Genomic DNA, 16,660 nt, shown 5'->3' with positions numbered 1-16,660 from the left:
GGAAATAAGGCAGGTGATTTGAAATTTGGTCTTGTTCAGATACTCAGGGTATTTGTAACCACTGTACTGAGCGCAGACCTGGCCCCTGGCCTGAGAGCTCCCACCGTTTCCTGGCTGCCTGCTTTGCTTGTCTGGTGGTGCCTTTTCTAGGAGGAAAGATCAATTGAGTTTAATTGGTTAAACTCTGTGGGGGAGGGGAGGCTGTCACATTTGATGCTCTGCGATCAGGGCTCCCCTCCCTGGGCCTTGTGGTCCTTGCTCTTCCATTGCAGTGGGTGTGATTTCGTCCTTGCCCTTGTCTCTGAAGCTGGAGAGCTCAGGGCCCACTTTGAGGAGAGCAGGGCATTTGGACTATGTTTAAATGGTGGCGTTTGGGCCGTGACTCAGCGTGATGTCGTCTTCTTGGGTGTCATCCCATCTCCTTTCCTTGGCTGTTGCAGGTTCTGACGGGGTGTAGGAGGCGTGAGGGCCTGGGGGAAGTGGGGCTGTTGGTGTGATGTCCTGGGGCGGAGGGACAGGAGGTGGGAGAATCGGAGAGGACAGTCCTCCGCCCTGCCTGCCGTGCACCTAGAATGTTCTCTCATCTGTGTCTTTTCATTTATGATGCCATTGTCTTCAGGAAGGATTGCCATTTAAATGATGAGGGTATCTCAAGACGTTTTAAAAAGAAACCTGGAAAAATAAAACATGTTCCTGTAGTCTGGTGAGGTGATCTGTTTATTCATGTGTCCTTTCATTCTGGAAATAAATGTGATATGTTATACTGACAATGGCTTTTAAAAAGTTGAGATGTAATTCACATAATTCACCTTTTTAAAGTATATAAGTGCAGTGATTATTTTGTGTATGTACAGGGTATAATCTAATTCCAGAATACTCTCGTCACTCCTAAAGGAAACCCCACACGCGTTAGCAGTCCCTCCCTGTTCCTTCCCTGCCATCCCCCAGCCCCTGGCAACCAGTGATCTACTTTCTGTCTCTCTGGGTTTGCTTATTCTGGACATTTCATACAGTGGAATCGTGTGCAATGTGACTTTTTGAGTCTGGCTTCTTTAGCATCATGTGTTCACGGTCCCTCCACGTTGTAGCCTGTGTCAGTGCTTTGTTCCTTCTTACGGTCAATACTCCACTGTATGGGAATTCTTAGTTACTCTGAATAATGCTGATCTGAAATTTTGTATATAAGTTTTTGTTTGAGCATATATTTTCAATTTCCTTGCTACCATAGTAGCAACAGGTTTTTTTTTTAAGTTTAACAATAATTTATTTAAAATTTATTTACTTATTTTCGGCTGCTTTGGGTCTTCATTGCTGTGCACGGGCTTTCACTAGTTGCAGCGAGCAGGGGCTACTCCTCGCTGCGGTGCGCGGGCTTCTCATTGCAGTGGCTTCTCATGTTGTGGAGCACGGGCTCTAGGCGCACGGGCCTCAGCAGTTGTGGCTCATGGGCTCTAGAGCGCAGGCTCCGAAGCTGTGGCGCACGGGCTTAGTTGCTCCACAGCATGTGGGATCCTCCTGGTCCAGGGCTCGAACCCGTGTCCCCTGCCTTGGCAGGCGGATTCTCAACCACTGTGCCACCAGGGAAGCCCCAGTTTAACAATAATTTAAATATTTTTTCTGTGTTTCTGAGGTTTTAAAAAAATTGTTATGGCTGGCACACCTGTGATATTGATGGAACATAGGTATCAGCCTGTGCCTGTAGGTGGCTCTTGTTCCATCTGCATGTGTGGGGAGGAGGCTTAAGGAGGACTTTATTGCTATGATGGGGGTCAGTGCTGGAGGTGGCTGGCCAGGAATGATGCTGAGTGCTGACAAGCGGGGAGGGGGTGGTCCTGGTCACCAGGCCATTGCTGCAGGGGTCCTGGGTGGGCGGGGGAGGGAGGTAGTGCAGGGCATCCAGCCCTGGTGAAGGATGGGTGGATGCAGCCGAGATGGTTTATTTGAAAATTTGAGTGTAAGTGGATTCTTAGTTTTTTGCATGAGTCACATTGAGAAGTCTTAGGTCACAGAGAAACAAGGGTCTGACGAACACAGCCAAGCCTGTCAGTCCACTTGGCCTTGCAGGGTAGACCCGCCCAGACGCTGGTGCTGCTTCCTGACTCACTTTTGTCCTGCTTTAGACCTCCTTCCCCCAGTCTGTAATCTGTGTCCTTGACAGGCTCCTGGGGTCTCCTGCCATGCCCCCCTGGCCTGGAAGCTGCCTCTCCAGAGGCCATTGCTGTGTTCAGGTCCTGGGGACGCCAGTGCTTTTTTGGCTTGAGAAGGTCGTGGGGCCACTTTTCTGCCCAGTTCTGCTGTGGTTGGGCCCACGAGTCCTTTTTTTTTTTTTTTTTTTTTTAACGTTTTTGATCCTCTTACTGCTTGTCACTAGGTTGTTCCCAAGTTTTTTAAAAAATTAATTTATTTTAATTTATTTTATTTTTGGCTATGTTGGGTTTTCATTGCTGTGTGTGGGCTTTAGTTGTGGCAAGCAGGGGCTACTTTTCATTGCGGTGTGAGGACTTCTCACTGCCGTGGCTTCTCTTGTTGCAGAGCACGGACTCTAGGCGCCTGGGCTTCAGTAGTTGTGGCTCGCGGGCTCTAGAGCTGAGGCTCAGTAGTTGTGGTGCACGGGCTTAGTTGCTTTGTGGCATGTGGGATCTTCCCAGACCAGGGCTTGAACCTGTGTCCCCTGCATTGGCAGGCGGATTCTTAACCACTGCGCCACCAGGGAAACCCTGTTCCCAAGTTCTGTTCCTTCTTCCCCGGGTGGGGCACAGGCGTTGGCAAGCCCGCTGCTGCCCTCCTGCTGGCCGCTTCACTGGCCATGAGTGGGAAAGTGTTTTTTATTGGGGCATCTCCCCGTTCGACACTCAGGAGGAGAGAAGGCCTCCGTTTTCTCTTCCTCCTGAGGAATAAAATGATTTTCCCAAAGGCTTAGCAAAGTTGAACCCTGTGTCCCTGCCCGCTTGTCCTCCCAGAGGAGGAAGCCCTGCGGGGCCGAGGCCCTTTGGCAGCCGCACCCCGGAGCTGCCGGGGAGATGCGCCCTCAGTGAGGGTATCACCTGGTGTAAGAGCCCTGCCAGGGGAGGGGAGGCCTGGCCCTCCCACAGCTCCCAGGGCAGGCACATCCTTCTGGAGCCTTCAGAAGCCCAGTGCTTCCTCTGGAAAACCCAGGTCTTTCTGGAATCATCACGTTCTTTCCTTTCCTTTTTTTTGAAGGAGAAATGTGGTTTAATTGCTGCTACTGCCGCCTGGGCAGGAGGAGACAGTGTTGGTGCTGAACTCTCCCGGGCGGGAGCGGTTTCGCCACGAGCTTGTCAGACCTGAACGGGGAGGCTGGGTGTCTGCTGTGCATGATGAAACCTGCAGGTGTGCTGCGCCTCAGGATTGCGTCTGCCTCCTTCGATGCACTTGGCTTCATTCTATCCACCTGCTCATTAGTGTGGGTTAGGCGAAACAGGTGGACTCGTAACAAGTACCATCGAAACTGGCGCTTGGTTTTTATTTCCCTTGAAGCCTATTCCTCTTGCAGGGCTGATTTTTAACCCTCTGGCAGGGAAATAAGTGTTTGGCAACTTCATTTCATTGGAAGGCCTCTTTACTGTAGATCTTTGAAACACCCTTTGGTTTAGTCCCTTTTTAAGCATTAGGATTAATGGAAATCTAGGAAATTCAAGGAAGGGAAACACGATATTAAAAATTGAGGCTGGTGGTCATTTGAACTTGCTGCGCTCTGCTCACACTGGCAGGCATGCTGTCTCCGCTCCGGCTCCTCAGACTGGAGACTGACTGACAGGTGGCTCTGTGTGCTTCCCGAGGGCGGGCAGCGGACGGGGGTGCGCCATTCTGTTTGCCAGCTGCTGGGGTTGTCCCCCCTTCACAGTGAGGGTTCTTCTGTCCGCTCTGTCACTGTCACAAGTACACCTTGTTAAAGGGTAAAGCAGTCACAAACAAGATTAAAGAGCAGGGAAGTGAAGACGGCAGATGCCCACAGTCCCACAGCCTGAGCCCCTTGTGGGGAGGGTGGGGGCCCTGCTTTGGCATGTGGTTTAAGGACGCGGAGGAGCCTCGTGTCCAGGTCAGGGTGGCTGTCGAGCAGGTGGCCCGCACCCTCGGACGGGCAGGCCGCACCCCAGATGCGCGCCCCAGACTCCAGACGTGATTGGCTCTGCCCCCCAGGGAGGAGCGGGTCCTACAGCAGCACCTGAGATCCCAGCGGGGGCAGCCCCTCTCCATGCCCCCATCTGTGGAAGGGAAGCAGCAGGCCTCTGGCCTCAGAGCGTGGCGTGAGCTCATCTCTGAACGTGAAGAGAAAGCACTTGCTCACCCAGAACATTTCTCATGTGGCTTTGATTCCTCTTCGTTCAGGATTCTTTGGAAACGGCACCCTGTGGTTTCATTAAAGTTGTTTGGCCAGAGGACAAATGAACCAAACTGGGCTTTTTAGTCGTAGCACTTGCCTGGGGCAGGGTTTCCGGTGGAGGAAAACGTGGTAGAACCATTTGAATGTGACCGTTTTCAGGGTGTGCATGTTTATGTAATGTTCATGTGCTCCTGTAGGATTCAGGTGAAATAAGGCATCTTCAGTTTCCTTAGGGGGTCTAAGATGTGGAACAGCCAACTCTGAGGCTGCTTTAATCTCACGTGACTCTGTTTTATGCGTGGCGGGCTGCCCAGTGCACGGGTCTTGTTAGAACACGCACGGTGTGAGGCTTGTCTCCGTTCACCGGCGGCCTGGTTTGTACACCTGCTGTGTGATGGGGTGACGTGTCCTGCTGGACGGGTGTGTGCTTGCAGGCAGCCAGCCTGGGCCCACGCTTGCACGGGAAGGGGCTTAGCCATCGCAGTGCCTTTGCCTCTTGGATGAGAGGCAAACACAGAGCGCTGTGCTCTGTGAGACAAATGCAGACTGCCTGGCCAGTGTCCCTCCACCGTGGTGTCCCACCTTGTAGCCCCCACTTACCTGGCTGCCTGGCCACCCTCACCTTCCCTCCAGCGCAGGGGTCCCTCAGGCTCTGTCTGTGCCCGATTCTCCACTGACCTTAGTCCTTGGTTTCTGTCCTTGGTCCCAGAGCCCTGGTTCTGTGCACCTGTTGTGCTTCAGGCTCCGCAGGTCAAGGTAGCGTCTTGTGCTGTGGCCTTTCCCTCCTCCCGCTTGAGTTGCAAGTGAGACCCAGCCGCAGAGGAGGATGCTGGCCGGCGCTGTCTGTACTCTCACAGGCTAAGTCCAGGGCCGAGACCCAAGGTAGGGAGGTGGCTTGAGGCGTCTCTGCGGCCCTGCCCTCCTTTACTGGTCCGGTGCTCGCTGGGCTGTGCTGGCCGCTTCCCTGGCCCATCCTCCACCCTGTCCAGGGTCCTCTCGGCCATCTGCCTGCTGCTGCCCTCCCTCCATTTAGGGGCTGGCCCAGTCTGGAGGGTCCCTCTGGGCAGTGACAGCCGCCTCTGGGTGTTCTGGGTCCCATGCTGCTTTCTGCTGCCCAGGTTGCCTGCCCTGTCAAAGCCCGTCAGTGGGCTCAGCTCTGCCCATCTGGTCCCAGGCGAGGTTCTTCCTCCCTTTCCTCCTTGTGTCTCCTCTTGTCTCAGTTCCGCACAGAGCCCCCTCCTTCCCCTGGGCTTGGCATCAGAGCACGACGCCTGCCACTTCCTGCGCCCGAGCCAGCTCTTCTCGGGATGCTCCCCTGTATGTCACAGCCTCCTCCTCTGACCTCTGCTCTGGGAACTGCAGGCTTTATGTTGATCGTTTCTAAATTTCTGTGGCAGGAATTGTGCCTTTTGCATCCTTTACATGTCACTTTGTTAGGCAAATAGGAGATGTATGATCAGTGTTTTTGGTACTTGTGAATCGACTGAGAATCGATTTTTATCTGAAGAATCATTAGCACTGAGTAAGTGGTCCTAACAAGGCATGTTCGGGGGCACTGGAGTCCACTGGTCTGGCTCTCCCTCCAAGGTTGTTCCTGCAGGTCTTGGCCATCCTCAGGCTTGCTCTTCCCATAGTGGAAGTCGAGGTGGGGCGGCATCTTTGCTGCCGTTCAGACTGATTCTGACCCTTTTAAGGGAAGAGCTTTTAGCTTTTTTTGCTACATGGTGTTTGAAATTCCTGTATTAGGGGCGGTAGAAAGCCTGCTTGTGCCTGTACCTTTGTGTGGTTGCTCATGGTTTGTAGAGTCTGACCACACTCTCTTGGGGTGGGTGGGCTGGACGAGGGCCACCCCGAGTGGCCTCCCAGTCGTCCGCCCCCTGCCCTGGAAAGCTGGGCCCCTCTGAGTAGTAGGACCACAGGCAGCCCAAACGCTAGGGTCTAGGAGGGGTCATTTAAACGGGAACATCTTAATGCAGCTTGTTATTAGGATCCTGACTTCCTCGGGGGCTGTTTAGAACATTTGAGGAAGCTGGGTAGATAACAAGGTGGTGAATACGTCATTATGAGCAGATTGACATCTGAAAACAGGAGGTCACAGTCGTCAAGTGTCCTCGGGGCTCTTGTGCATCGCTTCCAGACAGGATGCAGGAAGCTGCAGTCAGGGACTGGGGCGGGCCGGGCCGTCTCCCCTCCTGTGAAGGTGTGTGTTTATGACTGGGATTTCACTGTTAGGTTAGGAGAAGATTTAACACAGAATGGGAAGATAAAACTAATGTGATTATTTTGATCATTTAAACATTTCTTTTTGAAGTTAATTTTTATTTACATATTTGTGTACTTAAAATCCTTTATAGTTTACTTGATATAAGTGTATTTTATCAGAATTATATTTTTTCATTCTGGGTCCTAGCTGATAATAATCAGCTGTTTATCCTAGCCATTGAAAACTCAATTTCAACAACTAAAATGTTTCCACATTTGGAAGTTTTTTGTTTTCCCCTTCATGTATGCAGTCCTCAGGAAGTAAACCAGGCACCCTCTCGAGAGGACAGATGTCTTGCTTCTTCTTGGGGTGGGAGGTGCCTCCGGTTGGGCTGGCTTACCCCCTCCCCCCGCTAGGCCTGGTCCTGAGCACGGTCTGGTGGGCACGGCCTTCAGGCCAGTTGTCCTTTTGTATTTCTTAGTGCTCCCCTGTACGGTTTCAGGTTACTGTCATTTCTTGGGGTGGTGGTGGCCCTCCCCCTCCCTTTTATTTTTGCAAGCCAGTAGTGTGTGTGTGTGTGTGTGTGTGTGTGTGTGTGTGTGTGTGTGTGTCAGGGTGGGCGGGGTGGAGGGTGGTGCAGGTGGTGGGGTTCTTCTCCTCTGACCTGCAGGGAAGGGGGGCCTGGAGCGTGAGTTAAGAGAATTCGTCTGTATAGCGCCCTTGGGTGTTACTCAGAGGGCGCCAAGCTGTTGGGCTTTGTTGCCTTCCATGGAAGGTTTGGTCCTGGCTCGGCTCTGTGGCTCCAGCAAGGACCATCAGTCAAGCTCTGGAGTGGCGTCCAGCCCGAAACTGTTGTGTCAGTGCTGATGGTCCTTTCTGTTTACGTTTTGTCCCCTTTGTGCGTGCACATCCAGGAACAGCTGTGATACTGGGGCGTGGTCCCCTCTGTTGCCCTGGGACAGGACTCAGGAGCACAGAACAGGGGAGCTTGCCCTGCCTGAGCCCCGTCCTGTGTGCTGGTCGGTGTGTCTGTGAGGTCACGTCTTCCTGAGGGACTGGGGATGGGGCCGTCATGCAGTGAGGTGCCCTGCAGTGCCAGTGCTCTTCAGCTCACAGGGTAGCTCTTGGGTGCCAGTAAGTGGCACCCCTGAGCCATGTGGTGGGGGCCCCTTTCTCCCAGGGCCTAGGGTGGAGCTGCTTTTCTTGCCCTTGACTCAGTGGTGCCTTCAGGGGCCTCAGACCAGCATCTCCTGCTCGGCAGCTGGGCGGACTTGCTCTCAACAGCCGACAGCCTGTGATTTACGGCTGGAGAACATGCCCTGGGGAGGGAAGCTGGTTGCACGGTGCAGAAGAGCTGGCTTGGGTGGGTAGTGATTGGAAGGTGTGGTGGTTTAGAGTGATTACTGAGAAATGCGTTTGTTTGCACTTTGTGCTGTGCTGGTTTCTAGAACAACAGGAACAGACCTGGCGGTCATCTCTCCTCAGATGGGTGTGCTATATGGTGTCGTCTCTCTGTGGTGTGATGGCTTGTACGGAATGTGTGCTTCCAGCTGGTGGTTTTCAGTTGGCTCATGTTTTATGCTTCCATGAAAAATGGGGTACGCTCCTCATTTAGCGGCTTGGCTGATGGATCCTCCTGACCATCTGAAGATGAGAGCATTTCTGTCGGCCGCTTCCTCCCGTTGCTGGGGGTCACTGTTCTCTGCACATGCCGGGTTGGACCGTGTGCTCTCAGGAGGGAAGGGCCGTGAAGACGGCCCTGCTTTACGTGGAAAAATAGACCAAGAAACAAAATCAAAGCCCTGGCCCTCTGTGATTTTTGTTCCTTTTCATCCCTTTAGCCCTTCTGAGTCTGTTCATGGGAGAGTCCGTAACTCCTGTGACCTTTGCCTTTGTGCGTACAGAGCGCCCCCGCCCCTGGGAAATCCTGTGGGCTTCAAGGTCAGGAAAAGTGTAGGGATAAAAAGAACCCACCTGGAGCCCATAAAAGATGGGGTATCGGGTCCCCTCTGGTCCAGACAGTGGCCTGCAGCCTGGCCTCGGGGCTGGTCCCCTCTGTGGGGTGGGGACCATGGGGGCCTGTCACCATCTGCCCGTGCCCAGTGGCGGGCTGTGTCAGTGACAGTTGTCCTGGGAAGTCTTCACTACTTGTTCTTTTCTCTTACTTAGACTTTGTAAGGAATTTGGCAAATGAAGGATGTTCATGTGTGAGAGCATTTGGGGCCTTTCCTCGTATTTTAAATTCTTATTATTTATCAGTGAATGAGACCAAAGAGCGTTTAAGTGGTCACCAGGTGCTGTCAGTTCTGTTTCCTGCCGTTGCCTGTCCAGCCTCCCTCCCCCTGCAGACCGTCTGCCCTGGTCTAGGTGCCCCTCTCAGCTTCCTGGACGTTGAGAGTGGCCTCCCCGTGTGTCCCGCACACCGCTGTCAGGGTGGTGCCTGCAGCGTGAGATTTCAGTCCCTCACACGGATCCTAAGGAGGGAGTTGTGTCTGTCGTGGACAAGCCACCCCCTAAGCCTGTGGCTTTGCACAGCAGCTGTTGTGTGTGGATTCTGTGGGTCCTGACAGGCCAGAGCATGGGCTGGGGGGGGGCGCTTGTCTCTGCTCCTTGCTGCCAAGGGCCTTGCCTGAGAAGCCCGCACTGTGTGGGTGACTAGAAGGGTTAGGCTCAGCTGGGCCTGTGGACTGTGGCTCCTGCGTGGTGCCTCTGCACGTGGCTACTGGGTTTCCAGGGGGAGCGTCCCAGGCAGAGGGTCCTGGGCTTGGCAGTCACAGTGTTGCTTCCGCCTGGCTCTGTTGCTTGAAGCAGCTGGAACACCCCTGGCCCCAGGGAGGGAGGCATTGACCCCAGAGACCCCGGCTGTGGAGGGGAGGAGGTCAGAGAACTTGCCACATAGGGTGACCGTATGATTTTTATCCACACTGTGTATTTGAGAGTAAAAGGAGGCTCTGCTTTATTCATAACAAAGCTGCCAGGAGTGAGGGAGGTGAACTGGCCAAGGTGCCCGTCTGACCCGATGCTCCAGTAGAACAGTGTACCCGCGGCCCGCCTGCATGGGGTGCCCATTGGTAGACCTTGTCCCTGCGCTGAGAGCTGCTGAAGGGAAGCTTCTCGGTGAGGTTTGTTTTTGACCCCCCCACCCCGGCACTGTTAGGCATCTCATCGCACGTTGTGTGGACCCCATCACACCACTGGTCTGCAGACTCTAAGTGGGTATTTTGGTGCTTTTGGCTCCCTCCCAGATTCCAAGTCCTCGCATGGAAGGAACCAAGTGTTTCTGCTCAGGAGTAATTGTTCTGAAAATGGATGACTTAGGTCTAAAGTATATTAAATTGGATGCATTTGAATTTACATGGAGTAAGTTAACTTTAAATTTTGTAAATGAAACCTAGGGAAGAGTTCTTAAAAGAAAATAGTTTTCGGACAAACGAAAGGAATATGTCTGTATTTACCAGGTAGGGGACAATTCTGATCTCATTGGTTAATATAATGCGTTTTATGTTCATTTGCATTTTATTCTCTGAGTGGCTCAGCGAACTGGTACCGTCACTGCTGCATGTTGTTTACTGAGGAAACTGAGATTCAGAGAGGGCGCCTTCCTGCCCCGTCTCACAGGTGGTCAGGGGTCTGGATGCTTCTCTGTGCGACATTCGTGGAGAATCCTCAGCACATTCAGTGGGTGGAGTAGGAGGAGCTCCTTCTTCTTTGAAAAATCATTTTTATTCTGCACTTGGTGAAGAGATTAAGCAGTCCAGAGGCTTGGTGATGAAAACACACCAGCCCTTGTCTGCTCTTGTCAGCACAGCCCCTTCTCCCGGAGACAGCCCGCTTTGTGCCGAGGGTGATTGCCGCTCCTTCCTCCTGCACGATGTGCTCCAGCCCGTCTGCCGGCTTGCGGATGCCCTTCCTGCTTTGTTGACAAGGTCACTGTTTTTAGGTGCTCTGGACCTGTTTCCTCTGCCATACCCTCTCCACAGGGTCTCCTGATCCCACCCCTCTTTGTAAGAGGATGTCATGGTGCTTTTCCTCCCCTGCTGCCTGCCTCGCCCGTTGCTTCTTCTCAGCCAGTGCCTGTGTGCATTCACTTGTACATGATACGAGTTGGCAGCATTTCCCTTCCATTCTGTATCCTTCTTTAAGTCTTGGGCTTAGAATGATTGGTTTGTAACTTTTTTTTTTTTTTGCGGTATGCGGGCCTCTCACTGTTGTGGCCTCTCCCGTTGCGGAGCACAGGCTCCGGACGCGCAGGCTCAGGGGCCATGGCTCACGGGCCTAGCCGCTCCGCGGCATGTGGGATCTTCCCGGACCGGGGCATGAACCCGTGTCCCTTGCATCGGCAGGTGGACTCTCAACCACTGCGCCACCAGGGAAGCCCCTGGTTTGTAACTTTTATAGTCAATAACATTCATGACGGGTTCATTTTCTGCTCTGCAGTCCCAGGGTCCTTATGAAGGAGCGTTGTGCCTGGTATTAATGTCAGATGGAGTCTACTTTCTAACATTCCCGTTGATCAGAATCCTGTCTTATTTTTGTTTCTTTCATATGTGGACCACAACTTGTACAGTTTTGATTTTCTTGTAGTTTGCTTATCTTTTTTTTTCTTCACTAGCCCTTAATATAGTCTAGTTCTAATTTATTTTGTTGATTGCTTAGACCTCCTTCCACCCTTCTGGAAGATTCTGCTCTGTGTTTTTGCTGACTCTGTGGAGCCCCTCTGGGTCATCTGGGACAAGCTGGATCCTCCTCTTGTAGCCCCACTTCTAGTGTGGAGCACCTTCTCACCACTCCATCGAAAATTTGTTGCGATTTCTTGCTATTTATTTAGGGGAAAGCGTTCAGTCTTCTACCGTTAAGTATGTTACCAGCTGTGGGTTTTCATAGATGCTCTTTATCATATTGAGGAAGATCCCTTCTATTTGTAGTTGATGGGGAGCTTTTATCATGAATGGGTGTTGGATTTTGTCAGGTGCTTTTTTTGCTTTTACTGAGCTGATTGTATGTTTTTGTTCTCTATTCTGCTAATACGATGTATTATATAAATCAATTTTTGAATGTTAAACCAGCCTTGCATTCCTTGCAAATGGGGAATAAATCCCATTTGGTCATGGAGTAAAATCCATTTAATATGTTCCTGGATTCATTTTGCTAGTATTTTGTTAAGGATTAAAAAAAATTATTTAATTTAATTAATTTATTTATTTTATTTGGTTGCTTCAGGTCTTAGTTGCGGCTCGCCGGCTCCTTAGTTGTGGCATGCAAACTCTTAGTTGCAGCATGCATGTGGGATCTAGTTCCCTGACCAGGGATCGAACCCAGGCCCCCTGCGTTGGGAGTGTGGAGTCTTAACCACTGCGCCACCAGGGAAATCCTAAAGATTTTTATATGTTTGTTCATGAGGGACATTGATCTGTGGTTTTCTTGTGATGTCTGTGGCTTTTGTATCAGGTGAGGACCGGGAACTGTTCCTCCTCTGTTTTCTTGAAGTTTATGTAGGATGTATTTTTTCCTTAAATGTTTGCTAGAATTCATTAGTGAAGCCATGTGGGCCTGGGGTTTTCTTTATGGAAAGATTCTGAAGTACTAATTTAAATTTCTTTACATGATCCAAGTCTATTCAGATTTTCTATTTCTTAAGTCATTTTTGCTTATTTGGAAATTGTCTTGGAATTTGTCCACTTCCTTTGGGTTGTCTAATTTTTTTTTTAATAAATATATATTTATTTACTTATTTTTGGCTGCGTTGGGTCTCGTTGCTGCGCGTGGGCTTTCTCTAGTTGCGGCGAGCAGGGACTACTCTTCATTGCGGTGTGCGGGCTTCTCATTGCGGTGGCTTCTCTTGTTGTGGAGCATGGGCTCTAGGGCGCTCGGGCTTCAGTAGTTGTGGCATGAGGGCTCAGTAGTTGTGGCTTGCGGGCTCTAGAGGGCAGGCTCAGTAGTTGTGGCACATGGGCTTAGTTGCTCTGTGGCATGTGGGATCTTCCCGGACCAGGGCTCAAACCCGTGTCCCCTGTGTTGGCAGGCAGATTCTTAACCACTGTGCCACTAGGGAAGTCCTGTCTAATTGGTTGTTGTAAAGTTGTTTATAAAATCCCTTTGTTATCCTTTTAGTTTCTGTAGGCCCTTTTGTGAAGTCCTTGAATCCCTGACTTTATTTTTATGTATACATGTTGTGTGTGTGTGCACATGTGCACACATGTGTTTACATTAAAATAAAATACACAGCCACACACTTGTGTTGTTGAACTATTTTAAATTAAATCACTCCACTGCCTGTAAATACTTCAGTGTGTATTCTACATAATCAGCATACCATTTTGAAGACTTCTTTTTATTTTTTTATTTTTTTTATTTTTTTTTTGCGGTACGCGGGTCCCTCACTGTTGTGGCCTCTCTCGCTGCGGAGCACAGGCCCCGGACGCACAGGCTCAGCGGCCATGGCTCACGGGCCCAGCCGCTCCGCAGCATGTGGGATCTTCCCGGACCGGGGCACGAACCCGTGTCCCCTGCATCGGCAGGCAAACTCCCAACCACTGCACCACCAGGGAAGCCCTGAAGACTTCTTTTTAAAACAAAAGAAAGTTTTGTTGTTTCCCACATGATAGTAATTCTGATTGTAGTATCCACTGGAAGAGAACACAGAGTGGGTACTTTGAGTCCAGTGATGCTTAACTGTGCATTCATGTCTGTTAATCTGGCTGTGTCTGCCCGCCATGCAGCTGGGTGTGGCAAGGCCTCCCCTCTTGCTGCCCGGACTCAGCGCGGAGCTTGGGGTGGGCAGGGTTCAGAAAGGACAGCAGTGATTCTGGTGCTTCAGCAGCTGAGACGGTAAGTCTTCCTGGTGGTATTTTCTACCATAGAGCTGTTGGTGTACTAGAGTGTGCTTCACAGTTTTAGAAGATTTGGCAAAATTTATGTTAGTTATTTTTATACCAAGACATTTATTTGTGTTTTTAAGCGTATAATTACTATAACTTTGAAAGTTGATTGTGACCTGAGTGGTTTTTATAACTTGTGTGCTTGTCGTGTTGTCAGCTGTTTCCTTGCACCGGTTGTCTTTGTGTGCAGTGGCACTGGCCATGTGGATGGCTTTGTGCCCCGAAAACAGAAGGGAGGTGGTATGTGTCTGCAGGGCACTCTGGCGCTGCGACCTGGGCTGGGCTAGCCCTGAGACGCCCCCTCAGCCCTGCAGGCTGGGCCTCCTGCTTGGAGGAGGAGCTGGAGCCTTGGTGAAGCCCCATCCTCGGCCAGGTTCTCTGTCCTGGTTTGTATGTGAGGCAGTTTGGAGCTGAGACCGTTGCATCCAGGTTGTTTATGTGAACCCTGACATTTAGGTTTTTAAAGTTAGAGATATCTAACCACAGTGGTCTGTTCTGTAAGCTTTACTGCTGGGGTCTGGACTGGCTGAGTCCGGTATGAAGGTCTGGCCTGGCTCCTGGGGGAGGCTGCGGCGGAGCTGGAGGGATGCGAGGCAGGTGAGGGACGGCAGTGGCCCGCATGGAGGCTGCAGCGGAGCTGGAGGAATGCAAGGCAGGTGAGGGACGGCAGTGGGCTGCATGGTGCGGCCCGCCCTTTCCTTACTCCTGGTCCCAGACCAGCTCCACGGCCACCAGCTTGGGTGTCTCTCCTTCTGAGCCAGTCCACTGGTCCTGTTGTGGCAGTCAGGGCAGGAGGCTGATGGCCAGCGTAGATGGGGTTGCTCTCGTGGCCTCTGTTGCAGGAGGAGGGTGGCGGGCGTTGTGCCCAGGGCTGTGGGTGGCTCACCCTGAGGCTCACACGTCCTGCTCAGACTCATCCGGCTGCAGGATGGTTTCCTCCTTTCTTTCCACCAAGCCACCTCCCTGACTCTTTTAAAAGTTCACCAGGGGGCTTCCCTGGTGGCCCAGTGGTTAAGAATCCGCCTGCCAATGCAGGGGACATGGGTTCGATCTCTGGTCCGGGAAGATCCCACATGCCGCGGAGCAGCTAAGCCCGTGTGCCACAACTACTGAGCCTGCGCTCTAGAGCCCACGAGCCACAACTACTGAGCCCGCGTGCCACAACAACTGAACCTGCGCACCTAGAGCCCGTGCTCCACAACAAGAGAAGCCACCGCAATGAGAAGCCTGCGCACCACAACGAAGGTTAGCCCCCACTCGCTGCAACCAGAGAAAGCCCGCGCGCAGCAATGAAGACCCAGTGCAGACAAAAATAAATTAAAAAAAAAAAAGTTAACCAGGAAGAAGCTAGGGGATGCAATCATCATAAACCCAGATTGTAAAGACAGAGATTTCAAGTGTTTTGGGAGTGGTTTACCAGTCATGAAATGGGGATATTTCAGATGTGGCCCGTGAACGTCCGGGGGTCCTTCTCCACTTGTAGTGTGGGTCACGGAAAGGTGTGGGGGAATGAAATGCCCTGAACTTCCTAATCTGATGGCTGGCTCATGGTTTTGGGGTTGAGTTGCTGGGGGGAGGAGAAGGGCAGAAAGCACGAAGGAGAGCATTTCTGCCGAGGGGCTTTTGCAGCAGAGGGCCAGAGCAGGGCTGGCGAGGTGAGGCCTTTATCACGTGTGCTGGGAGAGGCGGTGGAGCCATGCGCCACTGGCTGGGAGGTTCCACGGTGCTTTGAGTGTTGGAATGTCCTGGGCCTGTGGGTCTGAGCCCTGTGGCCTGTTCTCCTGTGAGCCTGCCTCAGAGTGTCCAGGGCCGCGGGTGGTTGGTCTCCACGTGAAACACCATTGACTAAGTGTCTGGGATGGTGTTCACGCTCTTCACCTCGGCTGAGCAGCTCCTTCACCAGCAGGACCTGGTGTCAGGGGACGGGGTCCAGTGCAGTCGGGCCCACGTACCTTCAGACTGTCTAAGACAGAAGCGGTCTCACCTTGCCAGTTAAATAGTAATTCTTTTTTTTTTTCGGTACGCGGGCCTCTCACTGTTGTGGCCTCTCCCGTTGCGGAGCACAGGTTCCGGACGCGCAGGCTCAGCGGCCATGGCTCACGGGCCCAGCCGCTCCGCGGCATGTGGGATCTTCCCGGACCGGGGTGTCCCCTGCATCGGCAGGCGGACTCTCAACCACTGCGCCACCAGGGAAGCCCCAAATAGTAATTCTTGAAGGAGAAGAAGTTCCTTAGATGTTTTCCTAGAGTTGCTCAGCTTTAGGGTTCTTCGTTTAAGGGCTTGGATACCCAAGTCTTGCAGAGTTGAAAGTGGAGGGTAAAATTTCAGGTTGAGGACTCCGGGTTTTTGAGGTTTTGACAGCCTGCCGGCCCCACCTGTGTGAGAAGCAGGAGGGGCCCTTTCTCCTTTGCTGGCTCAGAACGAGGATGAGTACATGGGTGCCTTACCTTGGTGTGGGATAATTCGACCTGTAACTCTTATACTTTGGTACCTTCAGGTACACGCTGGTCATGGAAACCCGGTATGATTCTTTACTCTCCTTACAGGCCAGCACCCTTAACTTCAATGCGGTCGCATGTCAGTGAGCGCGGCCTCACCGCTGCATCTCTGGTTTACGTTGCCCCTTTGGAAGATTTCCTGTCCAGTCTCTTGTAATTCCTTTCTTTGTCATGTACAGAAACTCTTCTCTTGTTATTTCCTGGCGAGTGTCTAGAATAAAAATCCTGGAAGATGCGATGAATTGTTTTGATAATTTATGTTTTAAATTTGTAAATGTATTTGCAAATTCTAACAGAATTTTTTTTTCTTTTTTTTAAGGCACAAATATTTAAGCATGGAAAACGAGAAGACTGTTTACCCTACGGTAAGATTTATTTGTAAGTGAGGGTGTGTTTGTGACATGAGTTTGCCTGAATTATGATCAAATGTGTCTCTTTAACAGTTTATTCACAGGCACAAAAATCTGTGACTTGCTATATTTGGATACTATCATAGGTCTTTTTTTTCAGTCTTCTTTGTGTGTGTGTGTGTATGTGTATGTGTGTATGTGTTAATAATCTGACTGTTAGGCCTCAGGCCTCTTAGGGAGGAGGTCTGGGTTCCTGATGCCCTGACTGTCTGGTCTTGATCCTGGGGGCCTTGGGATGTAGATGAAGCCCTGAGGTTTCTGGCTCGCTTCCTGGGGGCCCAACTGCATTCTTCCCAGCACCATGGCTACATCATTTGCCCTTTTTG

At 51.6% G+C, this 16,660-nt stretch overlaps 1 protein-coding gene across 1 annotated transcript in view; it reads left to right on the top strand.

Moving 5' to 3' along the window:
• Positions 1 to 16,660, top strand: part of TBCD (tubulin folding cofactor D) — a gene marked incomplete at its 5' end in the record, with an annotated part of 177,289 nt that overhangs the window by 28,937 nt on the left and 131,692 nt on the right. Inside the window, one exon of the mRNA XM_079724650.1 lies at positions 16,244 to 16,289. Within this exon, the coding sequence (XP_079580776.1) occupies positions 16,244 to 16,289 (46 nt within the window). The remainder of the gene's footprint in view (positions 1 to 16,243; positions 16,290 to 16,660) is intronic.

Source organism: Hyperoodon ampullatus, assembly GCF_949752795.1.
Source record: "Hyperoodon ampullatus genome assembly, chromosome: 19".
NCBI classification, from domain to species: domain Eukaryota; kingdom Metazoa; phylum Chordata; class Mammalia; order Artiodactyla; family Ziphiidae; genus Hyperoodon; species Hyperoodon ampullatus.
This window is presented reverse-complemented; position numbering and strand designations above follow the sequence as displayed.